The sequence below is a fragment of the Puma concolor genome, chromosome A1, assembly GCF_028749965.1.
Source record: "Puma concolor isolate L17-30 chromosome A1, mPumCon1.1.hap2, whole genome shotgun sequence".
Classification (NCBI taxonomy): Eukaryota; Metazoa; Chordata; class Mammalia; order Carnivora; family Felidae; genus Puma; species Puma concolor.
In genome coordinates, this window is record NC_141667.1 from 194,446,039 (window position 1) to 194,466,329 (window position 20,291).

Here is a 20,291-nt window from a genome sequence, read left to right on the forward strand (position 1 = left end):
TTTACTGATAAGTTTGTTAGATACTCTAGGATAATTATAAATGACAGATATCATCTTAAACATGTACCTTAAAAAGTAATTTAAATCTCATCAGTTAAGTCGGATAAAAAAGAAATTTCAGAAAATTTAATATCCCTGAAATATAAAAACCTAAATAACAAATATGTATCATACCTCATTTTCATACAGTTAAAGTCAACTGGATTACTCACATACGAATACCTAAGATGTACCTAAAATGAGCCTCGAGGTAATCTTGCAGAATTTTTCTCAACAAACGTCACTATGTTTCTAAACGAGGAAGTTATGTTAAACAAAACACTCTTCTTGCTTCCTAGTTACCAAAGTTCTCATAAGAAAAAAATTTTTCACCATTTCCTCATGAAACGCTATAGCTTCATTCAGGGCAAACTCATTAATTCCTTAGATAGTACTGTTAACATTTCTTTCTTCTGAAACAAAACTTACATACTGAAATAACTCTACAGCAGCAAAATAGCTGCACATGGTTTAGCTACATGCATTGGAACAAAATTTGACCTGTTACAGATTTCATAAGTAGAAAATAAAAGTACAGCACTTATGAAAATACTAAGTACCGTACACAAGCTTATGCACACAATACAGCTCAAAATACGTTAATTTTAGACATTACTGACACTTACAAACTCTAAACTTGAAGTAGAGGGTGCAGCCCCTCAAAAAAATAAATAAATTTGAAGTAGAAGATGAGCCCTATTTTCCAGTGTTAGTGTGTAGATATTACTTCCAAATTTTATTACAGATCTGGAAAAAAAAATTATGAAAGAAGATCCCAGAAATTCATTAATATTTGCATGTCAGGAAGGGTGACTTCATTTTTAAAAATCAAAAATTCTTTTTTTTTTTTTTTAAAATTTATTTTGAGACAGAGAGAGAGAGAGAGAGAGACAGAGAGACACCCAAGCAGGCTCTGCACCGTCAGCACAGAGCCCAATGTGGGGCTCGAATCCATGAACCATGAGATGATGACCTGAGCTGATGACAAGAGTCAGATGCTTAACTGACTGAGCCACCCTGGTGCCCCCAAAAATTACTTTCTGTTAAATTTCTAAGATAGTTTTCATGTCATATCGGTTATGAACCAGATTATATAAACAAAAGCAGAGTTAATGGTGTACTTACAGGGCTTTAACATCTCTAAATATTTTTATTAGGTATAATTATAAAATCAGTGTAATAATCGACACACCTTTGGTCTGAAGAATATGTGTTATGCCAGGAAACTTTGTTTTTATACTTTCGTCTTCCAGTTATAAATCTGAATTATTAGGAAAAAATCGTATTTGACTGGTTTTAGGCAGTGGATATGAAGTAAGGAATAGAAATGAAAATAAGGTGGACTCCTGGCTGGCTCAGTTGGTTAAGTATCTAACTTGATTTCGGCTTAGGTCATGATCTCAGGGTTCGTGAACGCAGGGCCTGTGTGGGATTCTCTCCCCCTCTCTTTCTCTGCCCCTCCCCCTCACTCTCCCAAAATAAATAAATAAATGTAAAAAAAAATAAATGAAAATAAGGTTACAAGGTAACACTTTGGCCTTTAGGTCAAAAATGACAAGATTTTCTGAGCAGACCAAAACAGGTTAAAGAAATAGATGAATATATGCTGCCACCATGTGGTGAAAAAAATTAAGACCATTTTGGAAACTACTAACTCAATCTAGGAAAGTCTTATTTACTAAAGTACAAAATTTGTTCTCCTAGTTGTCAGTCTCAAACTCAGACACAACTAACAAATATATTAGTTTCTCTTACTAAACAACAATGAAACTGTCATTATTGTCATTTTTGAAGCATCTATATTAGTTGGCTGTTCTCTCCTCTTCAAAGTTTCTATTAACTTACTACTTGTTGTATGACATAGTACGCACCTTCCTGGATTTGTCTTGAGTTTAGCCTCTTACAAAATTTTTTTTTTTTTTTTTTTAAGTAAGCTTCACGCCTAGCACGGAGTCCAACGCGGAGCTTGAATTCACGACCCTGAGATCAAGACCTGAACTGAGATCAAGTCCAATGTTTAACCCACTGAGCCACCCAGGTACTCCTATCCTCTTGCAGCTCAATCCTCATCTGTATTGTGATTTTAGAAACTTCAACTGCATTTTTTCCTAGCTGTTGGTGTTCATTCAACACATCCTAGTTTTTATATATCTCCAGAGAATGAACTCAGCTCCCTGATTACCAGATTTTAGTTTCTAAACTCCAAACTCTATTGCTTTATCAGGAATTCAATAATTATCAGTAGGTAGGAAGTGCAAACAACCAAAGTTACAGTTTTCAAAACTGCACACTTGGTTCAAGGTCTAGTAATATGTTTTCTTTTGCTTCTAATATTTTTCTTAATAGCGCTGGACACATCACCATCCATGTCAGTACAAAGCCAAACATGTTGAGAAAAAGTGTCTCCCATGGAGCTAAGGCCCTTTTTAAAAAAAGTAGGGTGATCTCAAAGTCAAATATTCTACCTGCATAGATTAGATTTTCTCTTTCTTCACCTACGCTTAAAACAAAATTGTAAGCAGTTCCACATCTGCTAATGGCTCTGTTAGTTCCCACTTGAACAATTCTAATGTAGAACAAGAAAATATAAAACAACTACCTAAGGGTACAGAAAAGTGACCCAAATTAGGCAAATTCTAAAGCAGAGTCCATCTGCACAAGGAAGAAGCAAATTTTCCTAGATGAGTCTCCTGGTCTTGTCTGACTTTTTTTTTAAAGGGTTTTAGTTTGAGGGGAGGCCTACTCGGTGCCAAGTTGCAGCAGAAAATCCTTCATCTTTCTAGCTTGAAGAACCAGAAGACAGAGTTTAGGGCAACTCAGATGCTCTAATGTAAGGACAGATTCCAGACAACCAGAGAAAGGGAACCTTAAGTTCTATGGACAATCTCAGCCAAATCTCTGGTTGACCTCTGAACAACGTATGTGTAGGAGAGACCCACGAAGCCATACTAACGCCCAAAAAAGCTGAACTGAAATTTGAGATGCTGCCCAAGAGACACAGTATGCAGCTTGAGTACAACCAGGTTAATTTCTGCTACAGCAAAAACAAAGGCACTATCTAGAGGAACATAAAATGTAGTCTCCACAACAGTCACATGTTATGATCGAAGTTTACCCTATGTTTTAAATAAACAATTTACAATTACTTGACTTCTGAAGAAACAGAAAAACGTAACCCATTTTTAAAAGACAATGAACAGAGATCAACTCTGAGGTGACCCAGATTTTGGAATTAGCAACAAGGCTTTAGAGCAGTGATTTAACTATTCTCAATGGCATAAAGAAAAATACGCTCACAATGAATAAACAACCAAATGGAAATCTAGAAGTGAAAAATTCCACTTTTAACATTTACCCCTGAAAAACAAAAACATGCCCACACAAAAGCCCATATTCAAATGTTTGAAGCAGCTTTATTTATAATGGCTCCAAGGTGGAAATAACTCAAATGCCCATCAACTGGTTAATGAATACATCCATATAATGGAATATTACTCAGCAATTAAAAGGAATAAAATATTGATACATGGAAAAAAAGGCTTGACAATTTCTCATAAGACTCAATATGACTGGTGGATGGATGGATATATATGTGAGTAGGACAGGTATAATAAAATGTTAATGGCAGAAATTAGGTGATAGATACACTGGCATTCCCTGTAAGATTCTTTGAAGTTATCTATTCTTGAAAATATTTTAATAAAATGGAAATATATTATACTCTCCAGAGCTGGTGACCAATTTTGAACATGCTAATTTGGGGATTATAAACTGAGAGGTTATAAAAAAGAAACCACACAAGTTATAATCAGTCCTCTTATCTCCTGAGATCTTCCTCCAATTTGCCTTACGAGTTTTTGTATTCTACTAAGAAAAACTTCACTGTCTCCAAATTTGAGATTCTCCTCCGGGTTCCTTTCTAGTATAATGCTTTAAACTGTTAAATATTTAATAAGATTGGATTTAACAGTTATCTCTGGACAGTACTTCTATTTTGATTTTTCATAAAGTTTCTTTTATTTCTACTCTCTGGCTCTCATTTTTCAAACGCTGAAGAGAAAGCAATTCCCCAAGTACTCATGATAACAATTCTTCAGAAGTCTGTCAAAATTTTTAAAACTAAAATTTAGAAGTCTGTGAATGGCTTTTTGGAAGTCTATATATTCCATCATGTACAGGTATCACCCAAGTAAAATACTATGTTTGGTTTGTTCCTTTATATTCATTTAACAATTTTTTGTTGACCTTCTCCTATAAGTTTACACTTAAATAATTATTCAGTATCCTAGTCTTCATGCATTCTGCAAGCTCAGGAGGAACAGAAGTGTCGTTTATCAGTTTGTAGTTATCAAGGTCCTTAGTTTCTAAGGATGGGTAGACAATTTACCATCTCTCAAGCAATTAAATCTACTCTAACTGCTCTATTTGAATAACAAGATTATACATTTGCTGCCATTTCTTTTTTTTTTTTTTTTTTTTTTTTTTTTTTTTTTTCAACTTTTATTTATTTTTTTTGGGACAGAGAGAGACAGAGCATGAACGGGGGAGGGGCAGAGAGAGAGGGAGACACAGAATCAGAAACAGGCTCCAGGCTCTGAGCCATCAGCCCAGAGCCCGACGCGGGGCTCGAACTCACAGACCGCGAGATCGTGACCTGGCTGAAGTCGGACGCTTAACCGACTGCGCCACCCAGGCGCCCCTGCTGCCATTTCAAGTACATCCTTGAAGTCCTTTAAAATTCTTGGGTGAATACCATCTAGTCATTTTTTTTTTTCAGAGATTTTATTCCTCTTTAAAATTACATAGCATTGTGTGTAAGACCCATGTTACTTCCCTTAAGGTATCCAACCCTAAATGTATACAAAGATAAAATGTTTGCTGAATTACTATATGAAAAGGTCAAATACTATAAAAATTTAGACTCATGACTTACTGAATATCAGTAACTTCATAGTGATTGCAGCCATTAACACCACTACCTTGTCCCAAGGCTTACTGTGGCACTGTATCTTACCGCTTATTGAATGAAGTAATACTTCCTTACATTTGTCAAATTTAGGAGAGCTTAGAAATGGATACTATCTTTCACTGGATGCATTTTCAACTTGTCCTCTATGAAACAAAATATTTATTCCCCTTAGGAAGGAATCCAAATTTTCTCTCACAATAGTTAAGAAGAAAATTTATGTATTGAGACCTAAATTAATGATACCACTAGAAAAGTAAAAAAATTTTGCTACTCCATTTGTATATGATGGGCATTTTTGAGTTCCTAATTACTTGCCTCAAACCACCAACAATAAATTACTCTACATACAGCACACATAATGAAGAGGAAAGAATTATGAAACCCACTGGGTAAAAAGCACCGAAACGAGAACATTTCAAATAACAGAACCAAAAACAGAAATCTGCACTTAAAAACAATTTCATTTGGTGCTTTAAATAAACTAGGTGCTTGGGAACACTTAAAAGTCCTCGAGACAATGACTCTCACTGATGACAACTGAACTCCAGTAACCTGGCAATCTCTGTTACCTCTTCAACCTAACTGAATCCTAATTCAATGATTTTTGATAAACTTCCTGTTTACAAACCTTCCTTTAATGATCATAATCTTCTCTACCTTCCTTATATCTGGTTATATTCACATTCTTCAGTTGTTTTTTAAACTGAGTCCCATCTTTTGGTAAAAAGTTCACGTAAAATTAAAACTCAAGCCATCAAGAGCTAAGTGATTTACTCTAATAAAATTATTATTTTAAAAGCCATTACGTGGAATATGAAGATAAAATGCTTTAAAACTCAAGAGTAATTCAATCAACAAACACCACTGAGTTCTAACACTTTCCCCCAAATATATAATTACTGGCTATGCCCCAAACACAGATGATCCTTTTTATCACACAGATCACACTGACGTGGTGAGCCTTAGACACAAGTATACCCTGATGTCCAAGAGCACTGCCTACACCGCTGGTTAGCAATTAGATGAATGTCTGTTATTGACAACGAAAAAACTTCTATGGTTTAACAATGTAATTTTGTGTATATTAGTTATGTTCTCTCACCTTAAAAACAAATGCCTCCCTTGACCCTACTTCTTCTGTCATCTTCATCTCTATACCGATGTTCCCTTATGCAATCAAAGCTCTACAGAAAGAGTTGCCTAGACTTGTCTCCGATTCCTTTCCTCTACTCTTAAACACTCTGTAATCAAAGTTTTGACCTCATCACTCCACCAGAACTACTCTTCACAAGGTTATCAATGGCCTTATTAAATATAACGTGAATTCCCAGACTTCATCATACTAGACCTATGGACAGCATTTGAAATAGCTGACTCTCTTCCTTGACAAACTTTTCTCCCTTGGCTTCCGGGACATGAAATTCTCTTGGTTTCCTTTCCTCACGGCTAAATCCTCCTTCTCTATTCTACAGTTCAATATTGAACTGTCCTAGAACTCAGGACTTAGCCCCCCTCTGTATACACCCTCCTGTGGTGATCCCATCCTGGCTTTAAGTATTATTCTTTATGTTAACAACTTCCAAATACATAGCTTCCCAAGTTCAGACTTGCATATCCAAGTATTTTCAATTGTACATCTAACAGATCTCTCAAACTCAAAACAGCTAAAACCTGAACTCTCTTTTAACCCTAAATCTGCCTCCCCCACAAGCTACCATCTCAGCTGAATGCAAATCCATCATGATTTCAGTCCCCAAACACTGGAGTTGATTTGGACTCCTATCTTTCTTTCACGTCCTCCATTCAATTCATCAGGAAATCCCAATGGCTCTACTTTTAGAATACATATAGGGCCCAACCAGTTCACAGCACTTCTACTGCTACTACCCTGATCCCTGATCTGAAGCACTGCCCCCTCTCACCTACATAACTACAACAGCTTCATAACAAGTCTCTCTGTTTCCATCCTTAGAGCTCTATAGTCTGTTCTCAGCAAAAATCCATTTTCTGGGTCATTAACAAAGCTCTTTAAAATTCTTTGAGGGTCTACTATGTACCAGTCAGAATAATCCTTTCACAATATGTCAGATCATGCCACATCTTCCCCCAAATCCTCCAATGTTTCTTTTCACTTATGGTTAAAATCAAAGTTGTTACAATTACCTCAACAAGCCCATTACCTCTCTGATCTTATCTAACTATTCTCTCCCTTCAACCATTCCAGTCATATTGGCTTCCTCACTGTTCCACAAACACCAAGGCACCCTCTTGCCTTTGCATTGGCTGTTCCCTCCACCTGGAAGTTCTTCCTTGAGGACTCTGTTGTCTCCCCTACCTCCAAGTCTTTGTAAATGTCTAACCTCCTCAATGAGGCCTATTAGCTGACCCTACAGAATTCTGAATATAGTTTTTTCCCTGCTCTCTATGAACCATTTTTCTTTTGTCCTTTGCAGTTATCACCTTCTATCTCTATGATGTGCTTATTTATAATGCTTACTATTTGTTTCCCTGTACTCCTTTTAAAATATAAACTCCATGAGGCCTGAGAGCACTGTTTTGCTCACTGAGGTATCCCAAGCACCTACAACAATGCCTGCCACATAAGAGATGTACGATATACATTTACTGAGTGAATTTCACTCTTATTAATAATGGCCATATGAGGAAAGTGTTATATAGTCTCATCCTATTTAGTAGATGGAAAAGTTGTAAGATTAGAGGCGGGGAGAGTAAAGAAGACTAAGTTTTTTGTCCAAGATCATCATGCCATTGTCAAGTTGCAAAGATGGAATGTAAACCAGTATCTGTGAACTTTCCAAATACCAGGGCAGTAAATAATTTAACTAACCATTTAAAAAAAAATCCCCCAAATATATAGTTAAGCAAAATTTCTTTTAACGTTAAATACTATATTTATTGTTCACTATATCCTTATAAAAGTCTTTTAATTTAAAAATATTGTTTACTTTTCTTCACTGTTGGGCAAGTTGACCTGTATTAGCCCTTAACAGAGGAGAAGAATCAAACTTTATGAGGCTTTAATATAAAAGTAAATTCTGTTCTGTCTAAATCACATTCTCTGGGTTTTTAAGACCTTTTATTAAGTAGACAAGACACTGCTTCTTTTTTCCTGATTGTGATTCAATTCTCTGTTTATATGATTGTTAAATTTAGGAAAAGGTTTAAGACAGGATATTTTCAGCTGAGAAATGATAAACCTTTAAGAAACAAACTTACACATGGAAGGGTTCTGTGATGGTTAATTTCATGTGTCTAGTGGTTAGCCCACAATACTCAAATATTTAGTCAAACATTATTTTAGATCTTTCTGTAAAGGTATTTTTTAGATGAGAGTAACATTTAAATCAATAGACTTTCAGTACAGCCAATTACCCTCAATAATGTGGTAAGCCACATCTTTTTTTATGTTATTTTTTTATTTCTGAGAGACAGAGTGAGACAGAGCACAAATGGGGGAGGGGCAGAGAGAGAGGGAGACACAGAATCTGAAGCAGGTTTCAGCCTCTGAGCTGTCAGCACAGAGCCTGACGTGGGGCTTGAACTCACAGACCGTGAGATCATGACCTGAGCCGAAGTCAGATGCTTAATTCACTGAGCCACCCAGGTATCCCGTGGCGAGCCACATCTAATCAGCCAAAGGACTTAATAAAATCTGACCTCCCTTCAGCAAGAAGGAATTCTGTCAGCAGACTATCTTTGGACTTGAACTGCAACTCTTCCCTGAATCTACAGTCTGCCAGCCTACCCCATCAGATTTTGGACTCATCAAGTCTCCACAATCACGTGAGCCAATTCCTTAAAATAAACCCTTCTTTCTCTCTCTCCTTCTCTTTCTATATATATCCTGTTTGTACTATATCTCTGAAGACGTCCAATACAGGTTCACAAACAAAACTGTTTCTTCGTTCAAGAATTATTGGTGCATTAAAAACACTCAGGAACCTATGAGTCAGACCAGTGTAAATTATCTAGTGTTTTCCTATCAATAAAACACTAAAAGTGCTATTTGCAAGGTTGAAACAAACAAACAAACAAAGATCTGGGATACAATGCCATTATTGACCCTCGAGAGTTGGGATATCTGCTTTACCACACAGTAAAAATATATCACATACTAATAATAATTCTAGAGTTGCAAGTTTTTTTCTTTTTGGCCCAAGGAATCTTTAGTTCAAAAGAAACCATTCTTAGAATCCACCAATGTTAAAGACATTAAAGAAGAGGTAGCTTGATATAAACAAGGTTAGGAAACTTTTCCAGTCCTTCTCCTAAAAAAATAAGAAGTCTCTGAGGGAAGCTGAGGTACCATGAGGTGCTACAGAACTAAGTCTGAAACCCCATCTAACTGCCTTGTCCCCAGTAAGTCCTGTGTTTCCACCACCGCCATCCATTTTACAGAAAAAGAGATTAAATGATTTGGCCAAGCCTGCAAAATTAGCTAGTAGCCAAACTGAGGCCTTCTAACTTTGCCCTTTATTATTCTGACTATAGATGAAAATTTTTTAAACATTAAAAGCTATCTTTCTAAAGTGTGCAAAATACTTTACCTGCACAATGTAGCAGGTTACCAGAAGAAAAAGAACAAACCCAAAATAGAACCTTGTAGTAGGGTTCATATTGGCACATATGCTTCTCTGCCACCACTCCTGCTGACTTAATCACTCCTATGAGGAGAGGAAGAATATGAGCCTTCATTTGCCTGTAATATTGGCTCTACATTAATGATGGAAGTAGATTCTGTCCAGCACTCACAGAACAGCAAATTAGAGCAATGAAATATAAATTAAATTTTAATTATTCATTTCTAGACAATACATCTTCGGTAAAAGCTGCCCTTGAAAAAGGACATAAAAATATTTATATGCGACTTTGCGAAAAATGACATTTTTACTTTGAAACAGAAATATGAGCAGTTCAATGGACATGAATGGACAAACAGGGTTATCTTCTCTCTTTACTGACAGAGCAGTAAACATTAAACGGCTTATTCCAAGTTACACAGAAAAATGGCAGTGTCAAGATATCATCTAAGGTTCTAACTCTATTAGAGTGCGAACCCTAGAAGGGCAGAGACTCTTTTGAATCCCCTGTTGCCAGCACAAGGCACAGGACCATGCACATCACTGGGGCTGATGCTTCTATCAGAGCACATGCTCTGAACAAGCATCAGGAGAACTAATGTATTTAACGAAGGGGCAAAATGATAAATGGATAGCAGCTCCCTTTCAGATCACAAACAAGGCTATAGTGTAACGAAGACTAAGAATGAAAGAGTTACAACAAAATACTCAACCACAGACTACAAGTCAACAGCACAGACTGACGTTGCCAATCTTTCAGACGACCATCTCCACTTTAACCTTCCCACTACTTGAAGAATCGCAGTAGTCGGCATCACCCAGTCCCATTTTCCAATCATTGACTTTTATATTCCTGATCACAAATCTTGAGGAACTCTCTATTAAAAAAACTTGCAGCTTCTCCCACAAGTGATCAAAATCATACAAACCTCTGTCAGTTGTTTCAATTGGCCTTTATTTTCACTCAATTCTTCTAATAGGTCATTCTTTTTCCCTTGCAGTTCAGAGATTTCCTTTCTTAATGGATTTACTAGTTCATAGAACCGAATCTTTAAAAACAAAAAATCAAGTTAATAAGCCATTTTAGAATCCAAGTTACCATTGAAATTAGCTAATCTATAGTACCCTCAATTATCAGTAATAAAAATATGAAAGTAACAAAAGGAAAAGTGTTAAGTTTCAGAATATATACCCGTACAATAAACATTTGTTTGTACAAAACAGAAACAAGACCGTTGTTCACTGACTTTGACCACTAACATTAAGCCTTGATGTCCGATTCAGTTTCCTCAAAGTCTAGATTACCTGTAATTCTCCATCCCTGGCACAGTCTCTCTTCTCCTCTATCTATACTCCATTTACTACTTATTCTCTATTTCCCACACTGCTCATTCCACATTACCTGCTTATTACTTCCTGAACACATTATGTGTCTGAGTTTTGCCCTTATTTCCTCTGATAGAGGAATTTTTTCCACATACAAATGCATAGCGCATGCTTTCACTCCTTTCAGGTCTCTGATCAAATGTCACCCTATCAGTAAACCCTCCCTAATCCTCCTAACCTGATTTAAAATAGTATCCCCACCTGGTGGCAGTTTCTATTCTCACCCCTGCTCTTTTCTCCATAGCATTTACGACAAACATTCTACGTATTACTTTTAATTTATCGTCTATAATGCTCCACTCCTATAGGCAGGAATTTTTGCCTAGTTTGTACATTGCTCTATCTTTATTGCCTAAACAAATGGTGAGCCTACATCCTAGGCTCTTGGGGAAGCTCTACTGCTACCACTGCAGTGTAAGCGATAATCAGGATGAATCAGGGGGTATCTTTCACATCACTACTTCCATTCAGTTCAGATCTCTCTTCTCACTCATAATTCTCAGGGGAATTTGTCTGACCTAATCTAGTAAAGTGTTCCATCTGACAAATTCCTATGAAGTTAAGAAGGCATGAGCACATTTGGAAAGAGTAATTATGCCTATTTATTATATAGGCATGCAATCTGAAATTCCTTACTATATTGCTGTATTGCAAGAGTACCACATCTGGCAAGAGGCAAGTCCTAAGGTTAGTCCTCAACACAATGAATCTGTGTATAACTAACTAGTTAAGATAATACTGTGAAATGTCTGTGAAAACAAAAGATAACAAAGAACATTAACAAACCAGGGAACAAAATTATGTGTAACTGCTATCAGTGGGATACTTGATACTTAATATGGAAAAAGCCTCAACGACAGCACTTGAGACATCTGTCTTAGTACACTTTGGACAGAAAAAAAATTTATTTGAGCTATATAAATTAAAAGATGGACAGAAAAGTAACACTTCTTTTTAGAAGAAATCATTAATCTGGAAACCTTATGCAAATGAGAACCAAGGGTAGCAATCACTACTCCTGCAAAAATGATACTACGTTCTAAGCACAGTGCTAAGCATTTTACATACATATTCACAGTGAATCTTCACAATGACCTCAACAGAAAGGCACTATTAATATTACAAACCCTTTTACATATGAAAAAGTTCAAGCCTCTAAGGGTGAAATAACATGTATAGATCACAAACCAGAAGTTTTCGATGTGTGGTTTAGGAGCCCCTGGTAACCACTCTGCCACTTGAGATCCTTTCAGGGAATTGATGAAAGATGAATGAAAGATGAAAACTATTTTTCTGGTTATACTAAGATTTTTTTTTTTTGCCTGTTTTACTCTTGTTCTCTTATGCTTGTTCAGTGATGTTTGCCAGTGGCTATCTAATGTGTGATGAGATCATCGCCTTTAAGGCTAATGGAATATGCGCTTATGTATTCCTGTGTTTTGAAAATGTCTCAGGTTAATTTCCACTATGGTAAACACTAATAGATATAACCCGTATAAACAAAAGCTCCTTGGGGTCTTCAGTAATTTTGAGAGTGTAAAGGGATACTGACATTAAAAAATTTGAGACTACTGCCATAGATGAATCCTATGTGTAGATTTGTGTAACCAACACTGCAAGAGATCCTGAACTATCCCTACCCCCTGGCAACCACTAATCTGTTATCTCTATAATTTTGCATTTTGAGAACATTATAAACTACCAGTTTATGATAAAATGACTCATTTCCATGGACTATGCAGCTATTAACTTCATAGCCCTATTTATTCTTGACCTTGGAGGTCAATGGTCAGGACCCTTTAAAATTTGGTGATCTGAACATCATTCACCATTTTCAGAGCAGGGCCATAAAATAATAAAATTATTAATTGGTACTTCGAAGGTTATGGCTATTACATAAATGGCATATTTTAATTTGAAAATATATGCAGTATTTTTGGGGGGCGCCCGGGTGGCTCAGTCGGTTAAGTCTCCCACTTCGGCTCAGGTGATGATCTCATAGTTCTTGAGTTTGAGATCCACAAGCACAGAGCACAGAGATGACAGTTGGAGCCTGGAGCCTGCTTCCAGTTCAGTGTCTCCCTCTCTCTCTGCGCCTCCACTGCTCACGCTCTGTCTCTCTCTCAAAAATAAATAAACATTAAAAAAATTTTTTTTTAAATACATGCAGTGTTTTTTAAAAAAAGTGATACAACACACTTACAGATACGTATTCAGGAATAGAAAGCTGATCTTCAGGAAAACCTTTTAGTTTCATATATTGCTCCTCTGTCAACTCAAAGTCACGCAGATTTCGACGAATATCTCCCGCCTTCTCCCTTAGCTGAGTATTTGTCTCTTCTAATTGTTTCTGTCTCAATAAAATCGTTTCCATTTCTTGTTTCATTAGTTCTTGATATTTTCTAAATTAGGAAAGAGTTTATGGCAAGCTTAAAAAAATCTTTGAGATTTAATTTTCTCAAAGATACCTTTTTATAGTAACATAAAATTAGGAAATGAGAAGCTCTGTAGTATTTTCAGCTCCAGCTAAATGCTTATTTACTTCACTAGTTAAACATGAAGACAATTCTATACTCATTACTAAATGTGTGGCCACATAAATTGTTAAATAGAAAATTGATATTCTTAAAAAATAATTTTCAAAATCAAATTATACATTTACTCTGCTTAAAGTTTTAGTTTTATACATCTGTCTTGGACCCTACTCAATAAAATAATTTTCATTTCTTTTTCTCTAGGTATTCTAAGGTATACCTCTTAAAGATGGCAACGCTGAACCACCATAAAGTATTCATCAACCCATGAACCAATGAAAACAGTAATCTGTACATAATCATTCTCAAAGAACACATGTAGAAAACATTGCTATCGTTAGTTGCCTATTCCAAAGGTTTTGAGTAGGAAGGGACAATTGATTCTTTCCCCTTCCTACTGTATCACACCCATCAATATACACACATGCTGTTATTATTACTCCTATCCCCCCAAAAAATGAATTGAGACCCCATTTCACTGCCTTTGTTTGGACTTCCATGGAGCAAAACTGCTCACAAGTTGTCTATACTCACTGTCTCTGACGCCCTTCTTTTTAAACCCATGCCAATTAGGTTTTCATCCTTCCTACGGAAATCTCAAGGTCACTAATGACATCCAGATTGCTAATGATCAATTCCCAGTTCTTTTCACCTATGACCTAATGATTATTTGACACACTGCTCTCTCCTTCCTTTATACACACTCTCTTCGCCTGGCTTTCAAGTCACTTTACTTTTGTCATTTTTCTCTGGTATTTGCTCCTTCTCCTTTTCTGGTTTGTCTTCATGTTTGGAGTATTTGGCCCTCTTCTCTGTCTATATTCACTATCTTGAGGAATTCATCTAGTCTTATGACTTAAATGTTACCGTCCATATCCTAATGACTTCCAGATATATAGCTCTAGACCAAACTCTTCTATTTACCTACACATGGACTTCTAATAAGACAACGCTAACCGAACATGTCCTAAACTGAACTCCTGCTCTTTGCTCACAAACCTATTCCACTGTGGTTTCCCCATCTTAGTTGACAGCAATTCCACCCTTCATTTATTCAAACCAAAATACTGGCACAATCCTTGACTCCTTATTTTTCTCTTAACCACATGTAATTCATTAGGACATCCTATCAGCTCTACCTTCAAAATACATTAAAAATCCAACCACTTTTTACCAACATCAGCTATCAAGAGGATTATTGCAGCAGCCTCTCAATTGCCCTCTCAGCATCATTTAATCTGAAAAATGCCTCAAGAATTTGAGTAGAAGCCCTAACATTGAATGCAGTGGTTCCCAACGTATTGTCCCCAGACCTACAGCATCAGTATCACCCAAGAACATGATAGAAATACAGGTTCTCAGGGCTCACTCAAATTAGAACATCAGAGGGTGGGGACTAACAGTCCTTCCTAACAAGCTCTCTACACAGTTCTGATGCATACCAAAGTTTCAGAACCACTGATCTAACGTGATACTGCCTAGTAACTGGTCAGATAATTTTTAAAAGTATCAGTTAATGAAATCTTTTAATTTTTTTTAATGTTTATTTATTTTTGAGAGACAGAGAGAGAGAGAGCGAGAAAGCAGGGAAGGGGCAGACAGAGAGGGAGACACAGAATCCAAAGCAAGCTCCAGGCTCTGAGGTGTCAGCCCAGAGCCTGACACGGGGCTCAAATTCAAAAACTTTGAGATCATGACCTGAGCTGAAGTCAGATGCTTAACTGACTGAGCTACCCAGGCACCCCAATAATGAAATCTTAAAGAAAGAAAAGTACTTTATACAGTTACTTCTTTTTTTTTAATTTTATTTATTTAAATAATCTCTACACCCAATGTGAGGCTCAAACTCACAACCCTGAGATCAAGAGTCACACGCTCTTATGACTGAGCCAGCCAGGCGCCCCTACACATTCACTTCTAGTTAAAACACAGAAAACAGCATTTACTCGCCAAACTTTCTACATAGGCTTCAGATTTTTTTAAATATAAAGGTATGCTTTGTTTTTGTGAAAATCATTGTTCATGATTGCCAAATTCAATTTCTTTAAATTTTTTTTTTTAATGTTTATTTATTTTTGACAGACAGAGAGACAGCATGAGCGGGGAGGGGCAGAGACAGAGGGAGACACAGAATCCGAAGCAGGCTCCAGGCTCTGAGCTGTCCGCACAGAGCCCGACGCGGGGCTCGAACTCACAGACCACGAGATCATGACCTGAGCCGAAGTCGGACGTTCAACCGACTGAGCCACCCTGGCGCCCCTGTCGAGTTCAATTTCTTTACCTTAAAAGACACTTGGTAAGAAATCTGAGAGGATGCTTTTTATGGATTTGATTTTTGTTCCCAACTTTTAAATCTGTCTTGCTTTTATTTACTTTGATGATTATTTTTTAAAATTACTCACTTTTATTAATTGTCCCAAAGAATTCCTATAGTTTACACAGAAACAGCATATCTTTCACTGGTTACATCATTCTTAATTAAATTATATAACTGTAGTAAGTACAACCATCATAGGCATATTTGATGGTAAACACAATGGACTCTTGGTAAGTAAGTACACAACTGAGCTGGGAGAAAGTATGCAGGCAAAACAGAAGATAATTTAAACTTGGCAGAGTTAAATGGGCCACAAGAATTAGTGTGTTTTACAGAGAAAATGAAGAAAGGTTAATCCAGAAAGCATATTAAGTGGTGCGGAGTTTACAGAACTTCCATTGTCATTTACGGCTCACTTACATCAGCACAGTTTGTTGAATGAACGTTGAATTTTGACTTTTTGTATTTTGTGTATTGTATCATATCAAATAACCTACTTTTTTTTGGTTGGCCTGGATGTAAAAATTCTTACCATTACTGACTTAAAATTTCTTTCTTTATTTTAGCTTGCAATCACATGCACGAACAGGTAATGAAATTACTTTTAACGGCTAAATAGGTATTGCTGCTTTTTAAAAACTTTCTTACCTGGCATCCTTCTGTTGAAAAGTCAATTGATTGTCTAATCTCAATGTCAGTAGCTGCTTCTGGTGACGAGCATCATTAAGTTTCTCCTCTAATTCTTCAATCTTCATAAAAAAGAAAGAGGTAAATTACATGGTCAACTTTCAAATTTATCATTAAGAAATGTTTGAAAAATACTAAACGTAAAAAAAAAAAAGGCTAAAGATGAATAGAGGTTCCTTTGCAATGGTTGTGTCAACAAATTACAGTCTGTTCATACAAATGGTTTTGAAACTGTGGTTTAAACTGCTGCCACATAAAAGTTTTTTTTGCCAGGCTGTCCTCTAGTTCTGGTTTATTGAGGTCACTGGCTTGAGCCTCTGGGAAAGCTCTTTAATTGAATCCTTTGGCATGTGCCTATTTTCCTATTACCCTTCTCATCTCTGCCTGTAACATGGATACAGTGCCGGAGGTAGATCAGGCATCTGTGAAAACTACATGCTTAAAACAGCTGCAAAAACGTTAATAGGAACCTGCGCTCCTAACAATATCAAGGGATAACCATACCAAGCCTAAACTACCTATTTTCAGATTCCTGTTAAAACAGAGAAACAAAATTCTTATCCTGTGTAAGCTACTGTTTCCACAGTTCTGGTCTAGGCAGATACCATTTTCTAAATCTCTGGTACTAACAGCTGAACTTAATCCCTAAAACACTGGACAGCTGATCCAACCTTTTTCCACAGCAAAAATACCTATATCATGACATTTGACCTTTCAGGATTACTTGAATGCTTCCAATGACAGGAAGCTCAGCAACTTCAATCAGGCCGTTTAAATGTTAATAGCAAAAACAGGTTTATAGTCAGCAGAAACCTGCCTTTCCTGTGACTTCTATTATCAGGGAGTGATAATCTGATGAGGGAAATTTTTTGTAATGCTAAATAATGAGATGTTCATCTCGTAACCCCAATGCTCAATGTATTGGTAAACTTTAGAGAATAAATAAGTGGCTAAAAATTCTGTTCCTTCAGACTCTAACTTCTTCACAAATTACATCTCTGAAACTGGAATGCATTTTACAATCTCTAGCACGTAACAATTTAACTCGGCAGTTCTTAATCTCAGTGATACAAGTAAGGGTCCGCTTTACAATCAAGTTGCCTTGGATTTGATGAATTACAGAAGTGTAATTCTTCTACCGTATAGTATTTTTCCATATATTTGACAGCAAACATCTTACTCCCAAAGGGTCTCTAAGCAAAACAACCCTACTGCTCATGGACAAAAGAGCATGGTAATGTAGTGGAGGCAGCTATTCTGGAGAGTAATTTGACAGTACGCTCAGTTTAATTAAGTCTACATATACCCTGTGAGCCAGAAATTCTACTCCTGAGTATACATGCCAAAGAAATGGTCACACAGGTCCAGAAGAGAAATGTCTATAGAAGGCCATGTTGCATGTGGTGGAAAGAGTTGGGCGGCATCCTAAGTGCCTATCACTGTGGTGGTGGATGGATAGATTGGTAGACACACACAGAGATAATTGTGTTGAAGTTAGAAGCAGAAGACTAGATATACCATAGTAACAATTATGATTTCAAAAGCAGCACTGAGTTGGGAAAAAAAATAAAAACTATGAAAGAGATAAACTCTAAAGCAAAACATGCAATTTACATTTATGTAAAGGAAAAAAATAAGAAAAATACCCATTTTCAAGAACAAATGTTTTAAAAAAAAACCATTAAAACGGTTGAATAGAGAAGGGAAATGAGCCATGGGAATAAAAAAAGTACACAAAATAAAAAGTGGCCTTGGGGTGCCTGGGTGACTCAGTCTGTTAAGCATCCTACTCCTGAGCTGGGCTCAGGTCTGATCTCACAGTTCGTGGGATGGAGCTCCATGTCGGGCTCTGTGCTGATAGTGTGCTGACTGAATGAATCCCTGCTTGGGATTCTCTCTCTCCCTCTCTGTCACTCCTGCGTGAGCATGTGCTCTTTCTCGCTCACTCAAAATAAATTAAGTAAATATTGAAGAAAAATAAATGGCCTTGGCAAGGATCAGTGATGATTAGGTGACATAAACTCAGGAATATGCTAATCCGGTTTTCTACATTTGCGGTCCAACTAGAAAACCACAACAATAAAAACTGTACTAAGCACTTCGTGGTACAAAAATAATATAGTGCTGAATAAGTATAGCGGCTATAGTTACTTATTTTACTGCAGGTATCATGAGCTATGTACATTGATTAATTGAATCTTCCCAACAAGTCCATGAAGTAAATACTACTATTTTTCTTATTTTACAGAAAATAAGAGAATAACAAAGTTAAGGGATCTGCCCAAGGGCAGACAGAAACAGATAGACAACAGGAAACAATCAACAATAGGAAACTATTGTAACAGAAAACCACTGGACACACTGGTAAAATACCAAGTGACCTAGTCTAGACCAAGTCACCTAAGTAGGTGACTATACAGACAACCTAAGAACATGTTAGGAGATTCACTAAGAGTATGGGCTTTAGATCTCTTGGTTTGAATCCTACCTGGCTCCATCACTTCCATCTAAATGGCCTTCATATGCTATTAACCACTTGTGATTCTGTTTTATCCAAAGTGAAATGGAGTTCAGTCCCTCATTTAAGAAACAGTTGCATACTTACAACGTGTCAGGAACTGTTTTAAGTGCTGGAGATGATGAGACACAAGACTACAAAGAAACCCCTGTTCTCATGAATCTTACAGTCCATTAAAAGAGACAGATACCAAAAAAAGTCAGGTAGCTCCTATGAATACACATATGAAGTATAGAAAATAAAATGGGTGAAAAATGAGGATATTATTTTAGTAGACAACAGCAACAATAACTAATATTGTGTGCTTTTACCAAATATCAGGAAGTGGGCTAATTTATCATATTGATTCATTTAATGTTAAGGGGCAAGGAAGATCCTCCTAAAAGCACTTACACCTCACAGAGTTGTTGTGAGGTTTAAATGAGGTAACACATGAAAATCTCATAGAACAATGTATGGTACAGAATAAGCACTCAATAAAAGTTAGCCATTAATGTTGTTAAAAAATGTACCTAAATTACTTCTTTACTTCATGAAGATGTTGGGGTTTAGGACGCCTCATTTTCCTAGAGAGGGATGGTCAACAATTTTTTCTAGCGGCAAGATACTGAAGTATGTTGGTATAATTGGCAAGAGCTAAAATAGGAGGCTGACTTAACAGGAAAGAAAGTGTAAGTGAAACAACAAAATGGGGGCGCGTAGGAAGAGGTGGGATCAAGAGTAAAAGTGGAGGATCTACTGTTGGAAAAAAAAGATTTTTCTCAGAGACAGAAGTAGTAAGAATTAAGAAGTGTCTCCTATCTTTCTGAAATCACTGTAAATTTCTTAGAACTAGTGACAATTTTACCAGGTCTTACATAAAATACTCCATACCTATAAATAAACACACAAGAGGAAAAAAAAAAAACAAGGACTAAGACATCCCTTCTTATTTGGCAAAAACCACTTGTTAAACACTATGGTAACTGAAATTCCACTTGGTTCTAAGACACACTACCTATCATACAGAAACATATCAAAGAAACCAAATCCCCTGGACAGAGGACTATACAGACTCACTAACCTACTTATGATCTTGATTGTCCCTATCAAACTAGTTACATCAGGGTTAATTCGCAATGAAGCAGAAAACAACTTGGCTGGAAAAAACACCTAAAAAGATATACCTCACACATGCTAGATTCAAAAAATTGAGTTTACAGAGGCAATTCATCCCTGCCCAACTTCAAATCATCCCCTC

General features: G+C 36.6%; 1 protein-coding gene across 5 annotated transcripts in view; it reads right to left on the bottom strand.

The window, feature by feature from the left end:
* PIBF1 (progesterone immunomodulatory binding factor 1) overlaps nucleotides 1-20,291 on the bottom strand; it is a 214,689-nt gene that overhangs the window by 192,646 nt on the left and 1,752 nt on the right. For all 5 annotated transcript variants that reach the window (XR_015252640.1, XM_086710673.1, XM_086710666.1 and 2 more), the window contains exons 3-5: nucleotides 16,495-16,595; nucleotides 13,199-13,397; nucleotides 10,539-10,658 (exon numbers count right to left, since the gene is read on the bottom strand). Coding sequence is in view for 4 of the 5 variants with exons in the window: in XM_086710673.1 (XP_086566799.1) it covers nucleotides 10,539-10,658; nucleotides 13,199-13,397; nucleotides 16,495-16,595 (420 nt within the window). In the remaining variant the exon portion in view is untranslated. The remainder of the gene's footprint in view (nucleotides 1-10,538; nucleotides 10,659-13,198; nucleotides 13,398-16,494; nucleotides 16,596-20,291) is intronic.